At 34.6% G+C, this 20132-nt stretch overlaps 1 protein-coding gene across 1 annotated transcript in view; it reads right to left on the reverse strand.

Moving 5' to 3' along the window:
* Positions 1–266: 266 nt before the first annotated feature.
* Positions 267–20132, reverse strand: part of CDC14A (cell division cycle 14A) — a 55263-nt gene continuing 35397 nt past the window's right edge. The window contains 9 exon segments of the mRNA XM_052665558.1: positions 267–1974; positions 8779–8839; positions 8841–9098; positions 9967–10095; positions 11923–11970; positions 12519–12631; positions 13913–14069; positions 16493–16631; positions 19395–19625. Of these exon segments, the coding sequence (XP_052521518.1) occupies positions 1945–1974; positions 8779–8839; positions 8841–9098; positions 9967–10095; positions 11923–11970; positions 12519–12631; positions 13913–14069; positions 16493–16631; positions 19395–19625 (1166 nt within the window). The 3' untranslated portion in view covers positions 267–1944.

The following is a 20132-nucleotide window of genomic DNA, read 5'->3' on the forward strand; positions in this document are numbered from 1 at the left end:
ACCCTACTATTAGAGAGGCTAAATCAAAGTATTGCGCACAGAAAAAAAAAGACAAGTTACACTACACTTGTAACAAGGATCCTTGTCCAGGAAAACAATGTTTCCTCAATTAAGATACATTTTAAAATATGGTAATTAGAAATGTCACAAATCCTTGATGCTTCTAAACAAATACAGGAATATTAACTAGAAAGATTAGTTGTAGAAGATATCCCTCATACTCATTTCTTTTCCAATGAAGGTTAATTAAGACAAGAAACAAGGAAGCTGGCTGATATATGCATTTTATTATCAATTAGCTGTATACAGGTACATATATCTACATTCCAAAATGAAACAATTTTTTTTTAAAGGAAATTTATAACAAAGCACATGACTTTTTTTCATAAGAGGTAGAATTACCTTACCATTAATCTATAATTCATATATAGCATGTTGTATATATATATATATATGCACACACATATGCTACTTTGTGTGTGTATATTTTACATATACACAATTGTGGAAAAGTACAGCATTGCATGTAAGTTTTATTCAGTGATTTGTAGAGCTGCTCTCAGTATTGCTTATTAACACTTTCAGTATAACTATGTAGCAATTTGGTGGCAACTTCAGTTGCAGGGCAAACGCAGATCATTCATGTCTTCAGAAACAAAGACTGACAAATCAACAAGTTCTATTTTCATGTTCCTGTAGATGTAGGAAAAACTCATGGCTAACAAATCTGTTTTGTGTTTGTCTTCTAGTTTTCACAGATGCTTTTTTTAATTATTTTTGCTGTGATCACATTTGTGGAATTCTGAAAAACTTCTACATGATCTCTAATACTTCGCTGTAAGATCATTTCATTCAAAGATTCATTCCTAATTGCACCAGCTAATGTATTAAACAATATCCTTACTGCTAACAAAACTGTTGTGTGACAGCAGTTTAAACTACCTATATATCTGACAATAGTTTTCAAATTCAAAGGTTCATAGAACATCCAGTCACTAAGTGACAATTCAGTGTACTTCCAAATATTCACTTTGGTGTGCTTTGCTACTGAAACTTGCAAAATGCAAGTGTGCAGCACAGCCAAATACAAACATTCTTACTTTGTCAGTATGCTTTGTCTGTCTTTATTTTTGCAGTTGACATTGCATAGCAAAATTTAACATTCTACTTTTAAAAGTTAAAACAATTCTTTAAAGTAAAATGAAAAGGTATTAATTAACTGAATAATCAGCTAAGTTACTTTCTTTTTGCAATGAAGATGAAGGTTGCAATGTAACTCATTTTTCTTTCATAGCATCTCCTCATGAAACATCAGCAGCTGAATGTGGAAAGCAGACTATGTATCCAAGTGCTTTCAATTGATAGCATAATAACTAGTCTCATTAGTTAGACTTCCACCAAGTTATCAGAAGACCAATCAGCGAAAGAGGTAATTACATTAGCCTTTAAGCAATAATGGACCCATAAAACAAGAAAAACCTCTTGTTCATTAAAAAAATAATATCTTTGATAAACATGTAAAAATTCTTTAAAATACACATTTTGGTAGCAAAGTGAACAACTAAATTAAAACATTCTAATTTTTACATAATTCTTATATATATTGCTTAATAAAATATTCTCTCAATACATTTTAAGACTGTACACAAGTTAATAAAGTCATAATGAAATTAATTAGAAATATATTCAAGTAGTTTCAACATTAAAAATTTAGATCTGTATACAACATGGAGGAATAATTTCCATAAAACAACTTCAGTGCATCTGCAGTAGTCATGAATAAGAAATTTCTGTCTGTTGAGAAGTTGTTCCTTGGTGTTATGGTTTTAATACAACTTTTATTGAAAACTCCTCAACGGAATGAGCAGCTTCTTTCCTTAAATTCTTCTTCATGAAGGATTTCCACGGTAAGAACTCAGCAGGTTTCACCAAAGCAGCAAAGCTTTAGTACTGAACATATTCAGACTGAAGGGACTGTGCAGAGAAGAAACACTGATTAAAACTCATTGAGGTAATACTTGTATTTAATATGTATTTTGCACTTCAAGATAGGGAAGAATGGAATGACAGTAAGGAGGAAAAAAAAAGAACAGTTGGAAGGAAATCTGAATTTCTGCATTCTGATTTAGGTAAAAAAAAAAATGCTAGGAACTCAAAAATTGGATACTAAAAATCCATCAATTTCTCTGTATCTACACTTCTCCAAATCAAATTATAGAGTTCCTTGGAAAGAATACTAAAAAAATCTATAATATTACACCTTAAGACAATACCTTAAAGACATATTGGGAAAATGTACAATTGCAGCTATGAGAATTGAGTTGCTTCCATCAATCCCAAATGGGAATGAAAGTGCTACTGTGGAAAGACCGCGGTGCTGGTCTATGTGTTGGTTCACACAGTGACATAGGAAATTCATGCTGTGTAGCTAATTACCAAGGGGAAAAAAAAATTACCGCACCACAAGCCTACTATATTTATTTGCATTACTGGTTCTATTAAAGTTTTCTTACAAAATCAGTAATCGGTTCACATGACATCCAAATGTTTTATTACCTCCTATACAAATGTGGTCAGGAAGTTGTGATGATCAGAAAATCTTAGTTGAGAGCTCTTCATTCTACTGGCACGGTTATAAACAAATGAGTAATAATAAATGTAACTCATCCACACTCTACATCCCGCCCTTATATTTTAAAACTGCATAAAATCAGTAGGATTAGAGAAAACCACTGGAGACCAACATGAGTCCTAAGAACTCAGAACCTTAGATGTCTTCTCTGTTTTTCCACTATAACTAACTTGTCATTGTAGAAATGGTCTCTGGCATCGATAACAAAACCTATAAGTAGAAAAAGCACATAATAAGCTTTTAAAGCCCTAGTATCACTACCTTTTTTTCTGCTGTCCACCAAAACTAAACAAAATATATTTCTGAGGTTGTCTTTCAGGTACGCATTTCTCATCTTCAAGGTCTGAGATTATCTGGGTAGTCTTTCCTATATCAGCACATAGAGATTTGAACATCACTGACTAATAGGGGTCTGGTTTTAGTACCAAATGGACTTGACAAAAAGGTATTGTATAATACTAAATTTTCTGTAAAACAGAGCAGATGTAAAGAGCATTCTTTTTCTTTACTACAGGCATTAAATACACAGTCAGAGGAGTTTATCCCCCTGCCTCCCCCCCCCCCATGTTCTTTAATCATTCTGACTTCATGAGCTTTGGTGAGAATATTTGTTGAGCCATTTATTACATATGTAAGAGACGAACAGAAGGAATATCCCTTCATTAATGTATACTTAAAACTTCTGTTCAATTAATGATCCTCAAAGGAGCAAAAAGCTCTTCCTAATGTCTCAAATCCTCTTTGGAATACAGTGAAGAATTAAGTTTAAGCAGCATTTTTTCCCAGAGTAAGATTGATTTGCTATACTTCCCATAACACGATAACAAACACGAACACGGTTCCAAAACACGGTAACAGTCCTAACAACTGAGTTGTTGTACAGCATACACAGCATGCAGACTAATTTGAAAAATTAAATATATCTGTGGTATTAGTTTTTCTTTTTTTCTGACTTCTGCTGTTAAGTAATTAATGCTCTTAACATCTCACACTGTCCAAAGAGATTGACTAATATTTCGAAACCTGTTAACTGGTGGTTTTTTTGTTTTTTTTTTCAGATCTCAGATGGAGGAGTTTTCTATTTTAAAATTCATATTCCTACCTCCTATTTGCAGTGACTCAAAGTATAGCCTGTAATTCTGAAAGCTTTATTAAAAACAGAAAGCCCCAATCTACCGTTACAAGTCACAGGCTTGTATTTAAGAGACTCTTAAAATAGAGAAAAAGAAGAAAAAAACAAAAATGCTGAATTGCCATGAAGAGAGAACAAAGTTAAGTGGATAAAATCCTTGGTGCAATCCTACAGTGGTCTTAAGCACTATCAAGCTTGGCATTTTATACCCAAGCTTCTGATATTTAAATAAACTAAGAATTAGATGACTTCCCTATCATTAATGATACCTTTTTAATGATGTTCATGCTGAAGCAACTGCTTAGATTATTATCACTTTCCTTGCTCAGTAGGAGACACTGAAAGCCTCCTGGAAAAGAAAATAAATCACAGATCCATCTAGGTGTGAAAACCATACTCATATGCATTTAAATTCAGGACTAAGCCATCTGAAAACTAACACCTGAAATGCAACAATCCTATATCACTTATGCCTATCTATCAGGAAGTGAACACACTCTCCTCCAGCAAATAAAATTCTAATGTTATGTCATGATATTTTTAGGATAAAAGCCTCTATGTGCAAGTAATTTAAGTCTTTTTGAATGATCCAAAGTGTTATTGCAACAGGAGTGGTATAGGAGACAAGAATTAGCAAAAACAAAACAAAACAAAAAAAAACCCACAACAACCCCACACCTTAAGATCCACTAAAATAAATCAGAATATATTAAAAGGATCTACATATACCTTTGAAATGATCCTTTCAGTCTGCTAGATTTACAGATAAGTAAGATAAGCTACCGTCTGTCTTTTTTTTTACCATGCAAAACGCCTTATACCCCGCTAGATTCCCTAATGTTGAGAAAGCCTCTTCTACAAGCATCAAGATCATATACTTAAACTTTAGAATACTGTAATGCTTCTCAATTTTATTTTTTTTATTTTTTATTTTTTAGGGAAGATTTTTACATCTTGCCAGTTTCCATGGCAGCTATAGAAGCAAAATATGACTCATCTTAAGACTACCCAGATACATAGTCCTTGGTAAAAAACAAAAAAATACAAGGAGTGATAAAGAAGTGATATTTCGTTTTTACAATAGTTATAAATCCAAAGAAATCTTATTGCTGTACCTTAGACATGGTTATACTCAGTAAGACTTTCTGCAACTTATAATTGTGAAATGATGCTTAGTCAAAGCATCCCACTTGTTGAGTTTGCAAATAAAGTATTCTACTTGGGTAGAATGGCAAGTTGTCTATTCTATGAAATCAAGTTTTTCCACTTAATTCATCAGCATACGATATGATGTAATGAAATGGATTTGCTTCCAGGCTTACACTAATGAAAGAACAAAAGCCATCAGGGAAAACAAAAACATGGCTGACAACAAATGGAAGAGACAGGAATGGTTATTTTTGTTTGTTTTAACCAGAATTTGGAATAGTAGTAGTTGTAATAAATGGGTGGTAAAATTTTAAATGACAAAAAAAGAGAAAATAAGGGTATTAAAAATGTTTTCTTCCATACTAGAAGAAAGAATTATGTACTTGCATCACCTAAATTAAATTCCTTGTTCTCTCAAGAGACTAGTGAGACTGAAGAGCATTGATTAGAAATGAATACTTACTGTCCTAACCATCTTAAAATGCTTCTCCACCACTGATTGTATAATAGCTAACAAACTACTGAAGAGAAATGCAGATGATAAGGTGATTTTCTAAAATAAGAACACCTGTACAATCACAGATGGTTAGCTTGACATCTGACTCTGGTAAGTGAATTCTGCTCATAAAAAAGCACAGGAATGTAACTTATCATTCAAGAGCTCCTTGGTAAGTTAGATGAATAAACGTAGCTTTTGATGTATGTGACAGACTTCTGTCAAGTGCATTACCTTTTATACTCCAATTAGAAATAAGTGCAACTTAATAAAAACACACTGCATCAATACTAAGGTTTGGTTAACAAGACTCCAAATAAATTCAGCATCTAAGACAGTGAAGTGGGAATCATTGAAAATAATTCTATTTTTAACAGAATTCTGCAAGAACAGGTGTTAAAGCTTGATGTTACTTTGTTTTGTCCATGAGCTTACCTAAGACCACTGATGAATACCACCACAAGCAAAATATTTCTTCAACCACTGACATCCAAAGATGAAAAAACAATCTTTCATGATTGGCAAATGGGTTCCAATAAGGAATGGGGAAAAAAAAACAAACAAACAAAAAAAACCCACAACCAAGAAAGATGATACTTTGATTCAGTTAAATGCTGTTTTACAAAGAAAAAAAAAAGAACAAGCAATGCAAGACATTAAACAGTGAGAGTCAGTATCTTGTTTATGCAAGGACTTGCCACCCTAATGAATTTCCAACACAGTATAGTTGAAGCTTTTAATTTATAACCAGGATGCCACTAGGTAAGCAGGTTTCAGCACGTGAAAACTGAGTGCTGCCTCTACTTACTGGAGAAAACCACCAAAAAACAGTACAGGATTCTTACATGATCAAAATGGTGTTTAAACCAGAGTCATACATGCAAAGAGTTCAACTTACTAAAAGAAAACAAAGCTAAGATAAAATGTCTTCATGACAGTAAAATAAGGAAATAAAGGAATGTAGCAGTACATAATAAAAACATATGCCAAGCTTCAAATGAAATGTGAAAATGTTTGGAGTGTGACTATATTCAGTCACTCAGACCAACCATCAAGAAAAAATGATATTGTCTTCAAAATAAACCACTGTCAAGAAGGACAAGTGTTAGCCACTTAGAGACTCACTACCAAAAAAGTACAAAGAGATTAAAAGGAGAAGACAGTTAAGTTTCTAAGGTACAGTACTTCTAAAGCTTTAGCTCTTAGAGTAACTATGTCTATTGTTCCTGTCATGGTTTCAGTTATCATTTGGCACTCCTGTAACTAACTTCAGAGCTATTATGAACAACAACTTGTTTTTCACAACACTACAGTTATAAAGCAACCCTTCCCCTTAGGGCTCTCCATGTAGTTTTACATATTTATGCATAATATACACCTCTAACTACAATTTGGATAAAACAAAGAATTGCTGCTAGCAGCACGTTTACACAAAATACAACAGAAAAGAATGGGAATGGACTGACTTTCCAAATAATTACTGCTCAAATATATTTAAAAAAAACAATATTGAAGTGAGAAACCCAAAAAAGAAGATGTTTTGCCACTTCAAAGTTCAGTTCGGATTAGCGATTGCTCTTTACCTTTATTTGCATACTGAATTTTGTTTCAGCATAATCAGCTGGAGCCTCTGTCAATCCTCTCCTGAGAGCTGAACACCGTAAGATAGGAATAGGATTAGCTAGAAAAGCTGACTTCCCCAAATCATCAGAATTTACAATAAAGAGTCAAAGTTGTATCCTGGATAAAACATCGTCAATTTGCTAAACAGTTTTTCACCTTCTCATCCCTGCTTGGAAGTATTCAACCAATTCAGCAAGTTCAACCAAAACAGCTCTGTTTTTCCAGAACCACTTTGATTTCTGAGTTGGTTTATCCATTCACCTTGAAACAAACCTCATTTATATAGTTTGCTTCCTAAGTTCCCATATGACAGGTAAAAACAGTGCCCAATTAAAAAGGTAAAACAATTTTGTATAACTTAAAGGATGTGGTAATGCTCAAGAAGTCCCTAGCCAATAAGCTAATGCTGATTTTTAAAGCATGGCTCAAATTCAAATTTAAATTCAAGATAGAACACCTAGTGATCTTATGATCATGGAACATTGATGTTTCTTTGCAGATAGGCTAGTATCCACCAGTGGATGTAGCGGATGCACATCCTAGCACAGCATCTCTACTCCTTTTCCAGTGCAAACATAGATCAAAACTAGAATACAGAACATCTAAGAGGTATTGAGTTCCCTCACAGTAACTTCATTTTCAATATACTTTTTATACTAGCTAGCTTTCAGTCCCACATGTAAATTAATTCTACAACAGAATAATGTAAATGAATGAAACTTATACTCCCAAGCTACAAACATGTGAATTCTGAACACTAAGTGGTGCCATATACCAACTGTAAACAGACACAGATGGGTTCAATTAATTCTAGACAATACATTCTATTAAGAACACTGCAGTAACTTCTATAATTAGTAGGACATCAAATCTCAAATCTTTGAAGGCCAGATATTCTGTGTGATTTTTTAAAATGTCTTTCTCCCTAAAATTGATAATCAGCACGTACAGTTATTCCTGATTTCAAAACAGAACTGTTTCTAATCTCTTCTCTCTGCAATTTGTAAAGAGCACTAATTTATTCACGCATCCTCTTTCTGCATACTCCTTCACACAGAAAAAGGGGCACAAAATAAGTCCCAGGCAGCAAAGCTGACGAGATATAAAAGCTAATTTTGAGCAACCTGATCTAGCTGTAGATGTTACTGTTCACTGCAGGGAGTTGGACTAAATGACAAAGTTTTCTTCCAACTCAAACAGTCCTATGATTCCGTAAAATGGTGAGACCATTGGAAATGTACTGACATAAAATACTTTCCCTTTATTGTTAGAAAAGAACTTGGGCATCGTGTCGAGAACGCTCATCTTTTAAGTAAGTCCTATCTTTCAGAATGCAGTGTTTTCCGTTTAGTATTATATATACAAAAGTTTATTTAGATCTATTACTTCATGAAGATTAAAATACATAATAAATTTTATCCATAATAATGTTATAATCTGAAAGGAAAATCTAAGGGAAATAAAGATCCATAAAAAGATATCATGAAAGGTATTACTTTGAGTTTAGGGATGAACTACTTTCATGAAACCTCTGCGATGCAGATGCTCAAAAGAAGCAGAAAAACAAGCAGTTGAAATGATAGTTAATTAAAAAAGGTAACAGACAAGTTGCTGTTAAGAAATATTAAAGGAAGTCAGAAAATCATGCTAGTTTGAGATTTCTTTTTGCAACAGCTTCACTCAGAGAATCAAGAAAGATAAGAATTGGTCAGATGCCTGAAAGGGTTGTTGTGACTGCCAACTTACAGGAATTGATTGACTCTGGTATTGTGCTGGAAGAGCTGTAAGGCCCATAAAGGAGACTTGATGCATACTCATCTGTCACGGTGCTGTGAAAACTGGTTTGGCTGCTCAGGTTGTTGCCATTATTGCTGCTTCTGTTGTACAAGTTGTTGTTCAGTTCATGGTTATTTCTGCGAGGCAGCTGCAAGCTGCCATTCAAGTGGCTGGAGATTTGGCTTACAGAAAAACCTGTCCTAGAGGACAGTGATGTCATTTTGCTCTCATCATCTGAAGCAGCATACAGGTTCCCTAGAGAACTGGCTAATCTGGAGTTTATAGAAACGCTGAACGGAAAACACATGTGGGGAAAAAAATACAAAGAATATATGTACAAAGACATACAAAAAATAGCAGATAATTCAGAAGACACTAGGTGAATAACATGGAGCTATGAGCACACATTTCAGAATGCCCCATCTTCTCACTCTTGAATAACAAACAACAGAATTCTTTGTCAGGAGTTCCCAAACATTGTTTACTCAGACGTTATCACTGCCAGCTTTCTTCTCTGTCAAATCACGTGTGCATGCAGGAGATTGTGTTAAATGCACAGGCAATGACTGACCTACTGTGAAGTATTTTGTCTACATTTAAGTTTATGAACTCCTCATTTCTTAAATCAGTGACACGATACAAGTCTTCAATCAAGCCAATAAGAAAAATAATAAAATTTGAGAATAAAAATAGGGTGTCCAGAAATACCTCATTAAGTTAGCTGTTTTAAATAAAATATTTGTGCCCAGAAGCTATGAAAAATGCATCATCCTAAATTTTAATTAATATCCATAACTACCTCATACAAAAATAATAACGGAATTGAATGGCAATTAATCAAAGATTCACAAAAATAATTTCAGTTACTACTTAGTATTCTTCTGAGATTAGTAATATACAGATTTAGAGGAAAGCTTCTTGCAAAGCTTCTATTAAGCAACATAATACTGTTTCTGAATGGATGCAATTATCTCTTACCAGTAGTATTTCTCATTAATCTCTTAACGTGCAGGTAACCAAAATTTAGCTAGCAGAACAGCAAATCATGTTGTAAGTAAATCAAAGCCTTCTTAGAAGTTCTACATAGACTGTATATGTACTGAAAGTCATTGTAATATTCAATAACTATTTGTATCAAAATAAGAAAAAAAAAATAACCTTTTAAGATTTGAGCCTGAGGATGAAGTAATTCTGCTTATTCTTTCTGTGGGCGATGAATTAACTGTCATGATTTTTGAGGCCTTCAATGGAGATACAGATCCTTCTGTGCTGCCTGCAGTATTCAGTCTAAAAGTAGCAGAGTTTCAGTAAGAAATAAGATTATGATTGAAATAGACATCTCAAACACATAGATACTCAATATATAGACTAATACGTTCAAAAACTAAGTTCTTAAGTCAAATAACTAAGTTTTAAGTCAAATTTTCCTGGTGATAGTAGAGCTTTTTTTAAGTTGCATGAAACACAGCTTTTCATAGGATGTGATCTGTAGTGACCAAATTCTGTAAGTATGGTGCACTGAACTATTCAATAAAAAGGATAGCATTATAGCAATCAATATTAGTTTAATAAAAGTTAATGAACAAGTCTCCTAGCAGCACCAGGACATTCTCTTGATCCTTAGACTGTATTGCGATCAGATGTTAGGGACAAAACACCTCGGGTACAAGCCTCTTATTACAAGCACAGAAGAAATGACAGAGCAAAAATACATCACACCAAGAAAAGGTAAACAGAAGTCCTCCAAGAGTAGACATCTGGAGTAATTCATCCAAGTGCAAGGTCCTGCACCTCAGACTGTGGCAATTCCAAGCACAGATACAGGCTATGCGAAGAATGGCTTGAGAGCAGCACTGAGGAGAGGGATTTGGGAGTGTTGGTTGATGCAAGATTCAACATGAGCCAGTAATGTGCACTTGCAGCCCAGAAGGCCAGCTGTATCCTGGGTTGCATAAGAATTGTGATCAGCAGGTTGAGAGAAGTGATTCTGCCCCTCTGCTCTTGTGAAACCCCACCTGGAGTACCACATCCAGTTCTGGAGCCCCCAGAGGTGTGGGAGCGGGTCCAGAGGAAGGGCTAAAATAAATGATCAGAGGGCTGGAGCATTTCCTCTATGAGGACAGGCTGAGAAAGCTGGGTTCTTCAGTCTGGAGAAGAAAAGGCTCTGGAGGGACCTTATAGCAGCCTTACAGTACTTGAAGGGGGCCTACAGGAAAGCTGGGAGGGACTTTTTATAAAGGCATATAGCAACAGGACAAGGGGAAATGGTTTTTAACTGGAAGAGGGTAGATTTGGACTAAATATTGGAAGAAATTCTTTACTGTAAGGGTGGTGAGACACTGGAATATGTCACCCAGTGAGGCTGTTACTGCCCCCTTCCATGGAAGCATTCAAGGCCAGGATGGACGGGGCTTTGAGCCTGGTCTACAGGGAGGTGTCTCTGCCTATAGCAGGGGGGTTTGAAATAGACGATCGTAAGGTCCCTTCCAATCCAAACCATTTCATGACCTCAAAAATCCAGGCTGGAATAGAATTGAAAGTAATATGTTCTTCTTCATTTAATGCTTTATAGTGACAATTTTGGGTTTTTTTGTACTGTATTTTAAATGCAATGGTAAGGGACTAAACTATCAAAAAGAAGTAAAACAAAAAAACAATCATCAGGTATCTCTTGTATATATATAAAAAAATATTTATGGTATGCACTAAGCTGTATCTCTACCTCATCTACAAAGAAAAGCTTGACACAAGGCAATGATCAGCTGATTTAGGCTATAAGATAAGTATTTTTACAGAAATAAAGTGGCCACGAATCAACTATCCTTCACTATACAACTGTATAGATATCAGAAATTATGACTGGGGAAACTACTTGTGTGTGCTAGTTATTAAGGACAATTCAAGGCATCTCTGAAGTAAAACTGTACTCCCATCTGTTAATTTTTTTTTCCTGTTTCCAGTTGTTTAGGAAAGTTCATTCCCCGACATCTCTCAGAAATTTGAAACTACTGATCACTTGATATAATATGCATAACTCAGAACACTGAAAATAGAAGACTGGAATGGTAAACATTTATAATTCCAATTTAATACAATAGATAATATCTTGAATACCTGAAAGGTTGCGATATGGACCTGGTGTGCAGTTTCATTTCTTGCAGCCTAAAGAAACCAAAGAAGCAATCTTATGAATCAAAGGAAAACTTTATTTATTTAAGGCCTAATTGCAAGTTTCATATGGGTTTTAAAGTATGAAACTAATAAGAGTTAAAAATTATTGATGATTATTTAAAAAGTTATAAGGTTTAAACAATTGCAGGTTTAATTCTAAAATTTCCATTTTTACCGATCTTGAAAGATTCAAAATTTACATAAAGAATAGAGGTAAATAACTACATAAATTAAAGAACATTTTTGTTAGGAATATAAGTTTTAAAATGCTAGATAAACATAAATCTGAATTTTCAAAATATTTTTCTGCTTTATCTTCCATGACTAAATAGTAAGTAGTTAATCAGAACAGGAAGACAGAAAACAAAGGAATATATTAATAAAACAAATCTGCAACTAATATACACATGCAGAGATATTTCCACCACAGAAGTGGCACAACTAGTACAACTGCTTAAACAAGACTGTGTGCTTCTATGAAGATCTGATAGCAAGGTATGAATGTAAAATTGCAAATCACTTCAGAATTACATCATTACCTCAGAGCTCCAGTTGTAGAACATGGCCGTCTCCGACTTTTTAAGGCATGAAGTTTATCTCCCTGTGTCAGGCCATCCTTAGTTTCCACACCTTCTTTGTCTTCCAAATCATACTGGTAAAAAAAAGTATGCAAGCAAAAAAAAAAAAAGTCTTAGGAGCAAAATAGTTTCCGAGTACTAAGTATCCCCTTCACAAAAGGCTTATCTACCATCTTGTGCATTGATGGGGCACTACTCCATCTATGCACAGTTTTAGTGAATAAAATGTGGTGCTGCACAAATACGTGTTCACACAGGCCTTTTACAGACTCTAAGCTCAGAATCAGTTCAGGATGCTTGAATCAAATGCCACTTGAAATATAGCGTTCAGAATGTTAACAGCTTTAATATTATACCTGTAAAAACCCGAAAATCATCCTACAAAGGAAGTTACAGTAGAAAAAAAGCTCTGAATTTATGCTCTGAATCTGTACATAAGCTGCTATATTGGATTCAGTAAAGTTAAAATAGCTCAGATTCAAAACCATTATTTTTACCTATCCATATAGGATGTGCCAGCTGTTTTCACTAGGCAAAGAAGATCATCCCAATACAGTGTTATATTCTCTCACTGGCAATCTAGATACTTAACTTCACAGATTCTAAGCCACAATTGAACTTCAAAAAGGGTAACAGTTATCAGTATAAAATAGTCCTCTATTATATGATCCACTGTAACCTGAATATCTTGAATGCATTTCTGTAAAGGTACCGTTTGAAGATGCCCATTCTTTTCCTGGTCTTTTACATCATATAAGAAAGCTCTTTAGTTAATACAGAGCTAAAACAGGATGACCAAATGAATTTTAAGTTGCTCTAACTCACTTCTCACAGCTGTAAGAAGCTACATTTAGAATTCTTACTGGCTAAGAAACAGAAGTACGTTCACTGTAGCTCTCAGTCCATGCTTCTCCTTTAAACATATAATTGTCAAATTCTTACTGTAAGTGTACACATAGCAGCAGTAATCCACTATTCTGCAATAAAAGAATGGGCATCTGTACATTCCCATGTTATCAGCTAGAAACTCAATAAATTGATTTCCAATTGGAAAAATGATTTTTTTTCCCATTCTCAAAATAACAAAAAAAAAAAAGACTGAAAAACATAGAAGGCAGATTTGAAATCATGCACACCTACCTGAAGTCTAAAAAGTGATCTATACACTCCCTTCACAAAAATCTTCTAAATATAATCCAAACTTTTTCTATATGTTTTGAGAAAATTTGAGATCTTATAATCATCACATTTTAAAAAGAAAATACTAACAAGTCCAAGAGCAACAAAAACCTTAAAATGTTCTAGTTATTACAATCAGATCCATCTCTGCTTGCTTGAAACTTACGAATCCTTACCTCCCCATACTGATCCAAGTCTTGCACTTTATTCAGGCTGTCACTGATCGACATATCATTCAAACCGCAGAGAACTCTGTTAATGTTTCCATCAACTACTCGCTGTTTCTGTTTCGATTGTATGAGATCTCCCTCCAGCCATAACATTGCTTGCTTCCTTTTGGATTCAAAGCAAATTATTAATATCAATAAATTTGCACACAAACAATATGAAATTATGCTACTGTTACAGACTGCTTATGTTAGAATCTTTTGTACATCTTTATCTAGAAAAAAAGAAGACGTATCTATCACTAGAAAAATTATCTTAAGTGGTTAACAGAAAACAACCACTGAATCTTTAGGAAGCCTGCAGTAAAAAAAAGTATTACAGATGCTGAAGTGTTATTTTACAAAGCCATAATAGGAAAATAATTAATCTAAACTGGAATTCATAATAATACTTAAAGGTTTTTAGAAGTCATTTTAAAAAATCATATAAAGTAATGTTTTTATATACATAAAGAACAAACGATAGTGCACTTCAACTTCTCATTATCATGGAGTTCTGCGTACATGACTAACGTAAAACTGCTACTGGCTTGCACAGCGAAAGGGGTCACAGTCATGCAAAGCTGAACAGGTCTCTGGCATCAGTTTTCAGAAAATTCAAGTTGATATGCTTTACACAGGTGGCAAAAATAATCATTTAATTGCAATGCGCATAAGCTGAGCTGAATATTAATATTAAATTCCTATACAAACAAATAAACAACAAAAAACACCTAGGGAATTAAGTGAGAAGATACTTTCACTGGAAAGTTTACCTTAATCAGTAGCCTGAGCCAATTACTCAACCTTACATAACAACAAATGCGAAAGGTAAACACTTCCAGAGCTTTCGCTATATCCTAAGAAAACATGCAGTGGAAATGATGGAGAAAATGGCACCACTTAATCCACCTAACAGTAGTAGCCTAGAGTGCATGCTTGAACTTGAGCACTTTGGAAATCTTTCAAGATTAATTGTATTCACAGTAGCTAAGTCATTTGAGACCTTCCTAGCCACGAGATGTGTCAAGAAACAAACAAACAAAAAAAAAAAAAAAAAAAAGGAAAAAAAAAATCACCTTTTCAAAAGACTGAAGAGATGAAGCTTTGATGTCTGTGAAGGCACAGACAGCAAATATGTAAGACTTCTGTCAGATGCAACATTGTAATCCTGAGGCCAGGACTACTAAAATGTCCTGAGACATTTTACATTAGACTGCTAAAACCAATGTTAGCTCCTTCCTCTTCATTCCTATTTTGACACTACTGGTGACTTGAATTTTGTCTGAATATCAAAAATAGATAACTATTGCAATTCAGATAATAAATTTACAACTTTTACTACGGCTCTTCACTACAAAAATAGATATGAACGAAAAAAATCTGAAAGATCTCTGCCTATCTACCAAATCAAACTATTTAAAGGCCACTACATAAAAGACATGGGTCCTGTTTCTCTCATCTCAAGTGAATAGTACTTGATAATCCTCCATTTCTTATCTTCCACTCAGTTGTGCTCATTTGTGGAAAAAATCCATCATCCAAAGCTTAAACCGTCTTCAGAGAGCCCTTGTGGTTTGTGAAAGTTTTTGATTCACAGTATTTTCAACGGGTGGCCTCCTCTCAAATAAAGGAGCACCCATTCCAGAGTAGAAAGCAAATCAGAATCCTAATTCATGCTCCATTTCTCTTATGAATTTCATAACACTTCTTTATCTCATAACCTATGCATTTTAGCTATAAGGTCAGATAATGATTTACTATATTTATATAGTATTATTTATTCACAATAATGAAAATGCCTTCAGCTAAATATCAGCAGGATATCAACTCAAATCAGCATGAATGCTATAGAAGTACACAGTGTAAAAGCCACTATGAAATTAAAACAATTAAATAAACATCAACATTACTAAAGCCAGCATAATTTTGCCCATTATTTCCAGTTAGAATCACTCGGGCTCAAATCCTGACTCTCTCATTCTAAATATCTGTAACCTGTTTTCAAAACAAAGGATACCGACAATTTTAAGAAGAAAGCATATTAAAACCATACATTAGCTTTGCTAATAGCTATTAGCTCCAAGTAAAAAATGTTTCATACATTATGCTAGAAAACTGACAGAGACTGTAAGCTCTCCGCCACATACTTATTTAATCCCTAGTTACAAGAAAGAAAAGTAACACCAGTTTTTACTATGGTAATTTCAAGTGTCATCATAGGCTTAAAGTTATATAGTCTGTCCTTCCTACATTAACATTTTAACAAACGTTTACTCTTTATGTTATATCAGCATACAAATTGATATTGCCAAAACATTTGTCTTTATCTCTCAAACCCCTTAGAACAAAAACACAGTCTTGACACCTCTGTCCCTGAAGGCAACAAAACGTACAGTACTCCAGAGAAGATGATTGCTGCCTATTAAATTCATCTCAATCTCAGCTAACTTAAAATATCTTATGAAAGGCAGTAATATACAACTCCAGTAGGCAGAAAGATCTGTAAGAAAAGCAATTGATTCCTAGTAGCAAATGACATGCACGTACTCTTCCAAGAAGTGTTGTTGAGGTCCTATAATAGAGCCTGGTCGACATATTCTTATCCAAGCAATGGCTTCAGCATGTGTGAACCTGTAGTGTTTCATTATGTAACAGGCAATCAGTGTTCCTGTTCTTCCAAGGCCAGCTAAAGAAACACACATATTAACATTCACATACAAAGTTGTAAGTATCTCCTAATTATCAAATTCAATTACAAGATTAGAAGACTTTTGAAACATTATGTAACCTTAATATATGAAGAAACAATTTCTGATTTGATATTCTGTTTACCACACTACACAATTTCAGTTCTGTATGTACACAACTTAATATATCATATTTTTAAAAAAAATTAACACCTTTAAGAAAACATGCAACTGATAATCCTGTTGTGCACTTCTACCTCAAACTATTTTAAAGGGTTGATATTTAAGAAATCTGTGACCAAGCTGGAACTTGCTCTTACAAGACCATAAATAAAACAAAATGAAAGTACCCTTACACAAAGGCCAACATTAATACTTTAAAAATTAAGAATCAAACACATGAAAATGACACGTCTCACACATGTACACATTACAACAGTGAGCAGCAAACATCTTTTCAGCTAATTTTCTTTCTGAGTAAGATTTGCTGTGATACCCGCCTGTAAAAACTATTCACTACTAACCACAGAATGATTGAGGTTGGAAGGAACCTCTGGGTCCATCTGTTCCAATCCCCTACTTAAGCAGGGTCACCCAGGGTTGCTCAGGTTCACATTCAGACAACTTTCGAAGATCTCTGAGATAGGAGACTCCACAAGCTCCCTGGATAGCCTGTGCCACTTTTTAGTCACTTGCATAGCAAAGAAGTGATTCGTGATGTTCAGAGGAAACCCCTCGCTTTCCAGTTTGAGCCCATTGCCTCTTCTCCTGATAAAGGACCCCACTGTGCCTGGGTCTGTCCCCTTCACATATTTATAGACTTGGATAAGATCTCCTCCTATGCCTCCTCTCACGCTTACTAGTTACAGCACTGTCTTTATAGGAAAGATGCCCTGTTCCCTTCATCACCTTAACCACCCTCTGCTGGAGTTTTCCTAGCAATCTGTCTTGTTCTGAGGAGTCCAGAACAGAATGCAGAATGCAGAATGCAGAACTCTAGGCGTATCCTCACTAATGCTGAGGCATGTACCCAGTGATACTTGGCCTAATGCAGCCAAGAATAATGCTAGCCTTCTTGATGGCAAGGGGACATCACTGACTTGATGTTCCCATCTCTGGATGGGAACATCCAACTTGAAGCCCACCAGGACGCCTAGATCCTTTTCTGCAGAGCTGCTTTCCAGACAGGTGATCCCCAGCACATACTGGTGCCTGGGAACGTTCCTCTCCTGTATTTCTTCTTGAAGTGCTCTATCTGTGTAAACAGCAATGCATGTTGACTAGCATATAATATATGTCAGTAACTTAAGAAATTCAGCCACGCTCCAAAACTACAAACCAATTCTGGTTTTAAGAAAGGGGTAGGAGAAAGCATAGAAGGCAAAATTAGCCTTCACTATTAGACAAATCTATAACTATAAAATAATTTATCTCTTTCTAGCCCTCTGTCTTCACTGTTAGTTAAGTATCTACACATTTATACCTTATTTCCCCAAGCGTTTTTATTTGTGGTTTGGTTGTATGGCAGTAGAGGTTGAACCTTCCCATCAATGTTCCATTTACAGTCAGTTATTACTTATATATCAGTAACTATTTTTACCAGAGATCTAACAAGCCAACTATCTTTACTGACAATTTTAGACAGAACTAAAAGCTTTTTACATTTAACCAATAACTAAATATCGCTGCAACTTTTCGGAGAGTTAAGATGATTCAGACTAAAGGATTAAGGTTAAAAGCTTATAATTAGGGAGATTCTGAGGCTATCAATGTCTACAGTGGAAGCTGTGCTTGGAATAATTCTATGTAAGAATACAAGGAATCTACAGATAGTACATCAGCTGTGAGTTAGCAGTTAACTTCTCATATGCTTATTTATAAGGGTTTAAAAAATTTAAAAGCGAGTTTTCTCAGGGGTGGAGGTTGAGGTTTATGTAGTCAGATGAAAGATCAAAAATACTTCAGATCAGCAAGTGCACATCTAAGTCACCAGAAAAGTATACTGCTGTCTTTCAGCAACTAAGCCTGAAGACTGACAGGCTATCCTCATAACTTATACTTCAAGTCAATTAGCAGATGTTTGTCTTATTAATGCCAGAATTTTGGGGTTCTAGCCAAACTAACAACTTGTTGGCAAATAAACTTGTTTATGCTGATACACATGCTTAGTGTTCATGGAAATAAAATACAGACAAATAGCACTATTCTTGTTTCAGATCAGCAAGACATTTGTCTTTACAATGAACTTACACAATTCTTTAAACATAAATCAAACCCAACCCTTCAGAGCCTTTGTTGATCCTTCTTGACTAAGCATGTTCTGTATATTTCCTAGATGATATGCTGACATAGACTGGTTTGAAATACTAGCATCACAATAGTAACTTTCTCTACAGAAAAATGTAGAACGGTCCCATAAGTACAAAGAAAACCTTTCAGTTTTTAGCATTTCCTAGCCAATGAGTATAATGCTAATTGTGAAAGCAAAAGGCAAAAGAGAAGTCTGTAACAATTAAAACTCATGTCTGCAAGTGACACTAAACAAAAAAAAAGAAAGCAGTGAAGAATGGAATGTCAGGTTTTTAAGTAGAGTGGGATGAAAGAGTTCACTATGCACATTAAAATATTCGTTGCATTTTTAGTCCGATTATAAAGTAATATTACTTTAAAAGAATTCTAGTGTGGTTTTTTTTCCTACAACAAACTACACACATTAATACTTATCTTGAACTTCAGTCTGAGGAATAAATAAGTGCACATACCTTTACAATGTACAGCAATAGCACCATTAGCATTTTCACAGATGTTCAGGAACCTCTGAACTATACTGTCACTTGGTGTGCTTCCATCTATGAAGAACAGGTCATAATGTTCAAAACCAGCATCAGTAAAGCGTTTTGCCTCATAAATTTTTTTGTTTAGTCTTATAATTGATGTGACATTATGTTTCCTGAAATAGGGAAAGTAGGCTTCAGGTGCATGAAGAGGATAACCTGTTAAAAAAAAAAAAAGTGCTGGAACAATCATTTTATGAGGATGAGATTCAATGCCCTGATAATAAAAATCCTTCCAAAAATCCTTTTAAAAGTGTAAGAAAACATTCTTGTACTGAAGTTGCTCTATAATACAGAAACAGGTTGATATTGAAAGAGTCCACAAAATACTCCTGAAACTACTATACATTAAAAGAGAATCAGAAAAAACAATTAGAGCACAGTATTTCTGAAGCACTATAATCTTTTTTAGCACGCAACCCTCTACTTCTAGAGATTTGAAGACATTAGAGAGCTAAGGATATAAATCAATTCAACATTTCAGAAGTGCTGTTTCTCTGTAGAAAAGCTGTAGATCACAAGAATAAAACATGCTTTAAGAGGAAACACCATTTATGATGAAAATAGATTAGCGATCTACATTATAGACAAGAGCAACAGTCAAAGGTAAAGTTGTGCAAGAAATATTTGTATTATACTTAGTTAGCTTCTTCTTTACTTCCAAGT

The sequence above is a fragment of the Tympanuchus pallidicinctus genome, unplaced genomic scaffold (genome assembly GCF_026119805.1).
Source record: "Tympanuchus pallidicinctus isolate F22 unplaced genomic scaffold, pur_lepc_1.0 scaffold7, whole genome shotgun sequence".
Taxonomy (NCBI): Eukaryota; Metazoa; Chordata; class Aves; order Galliformes; family Phasianidae; genus Tympanuchus; species Tympanuchus pallidicinctus.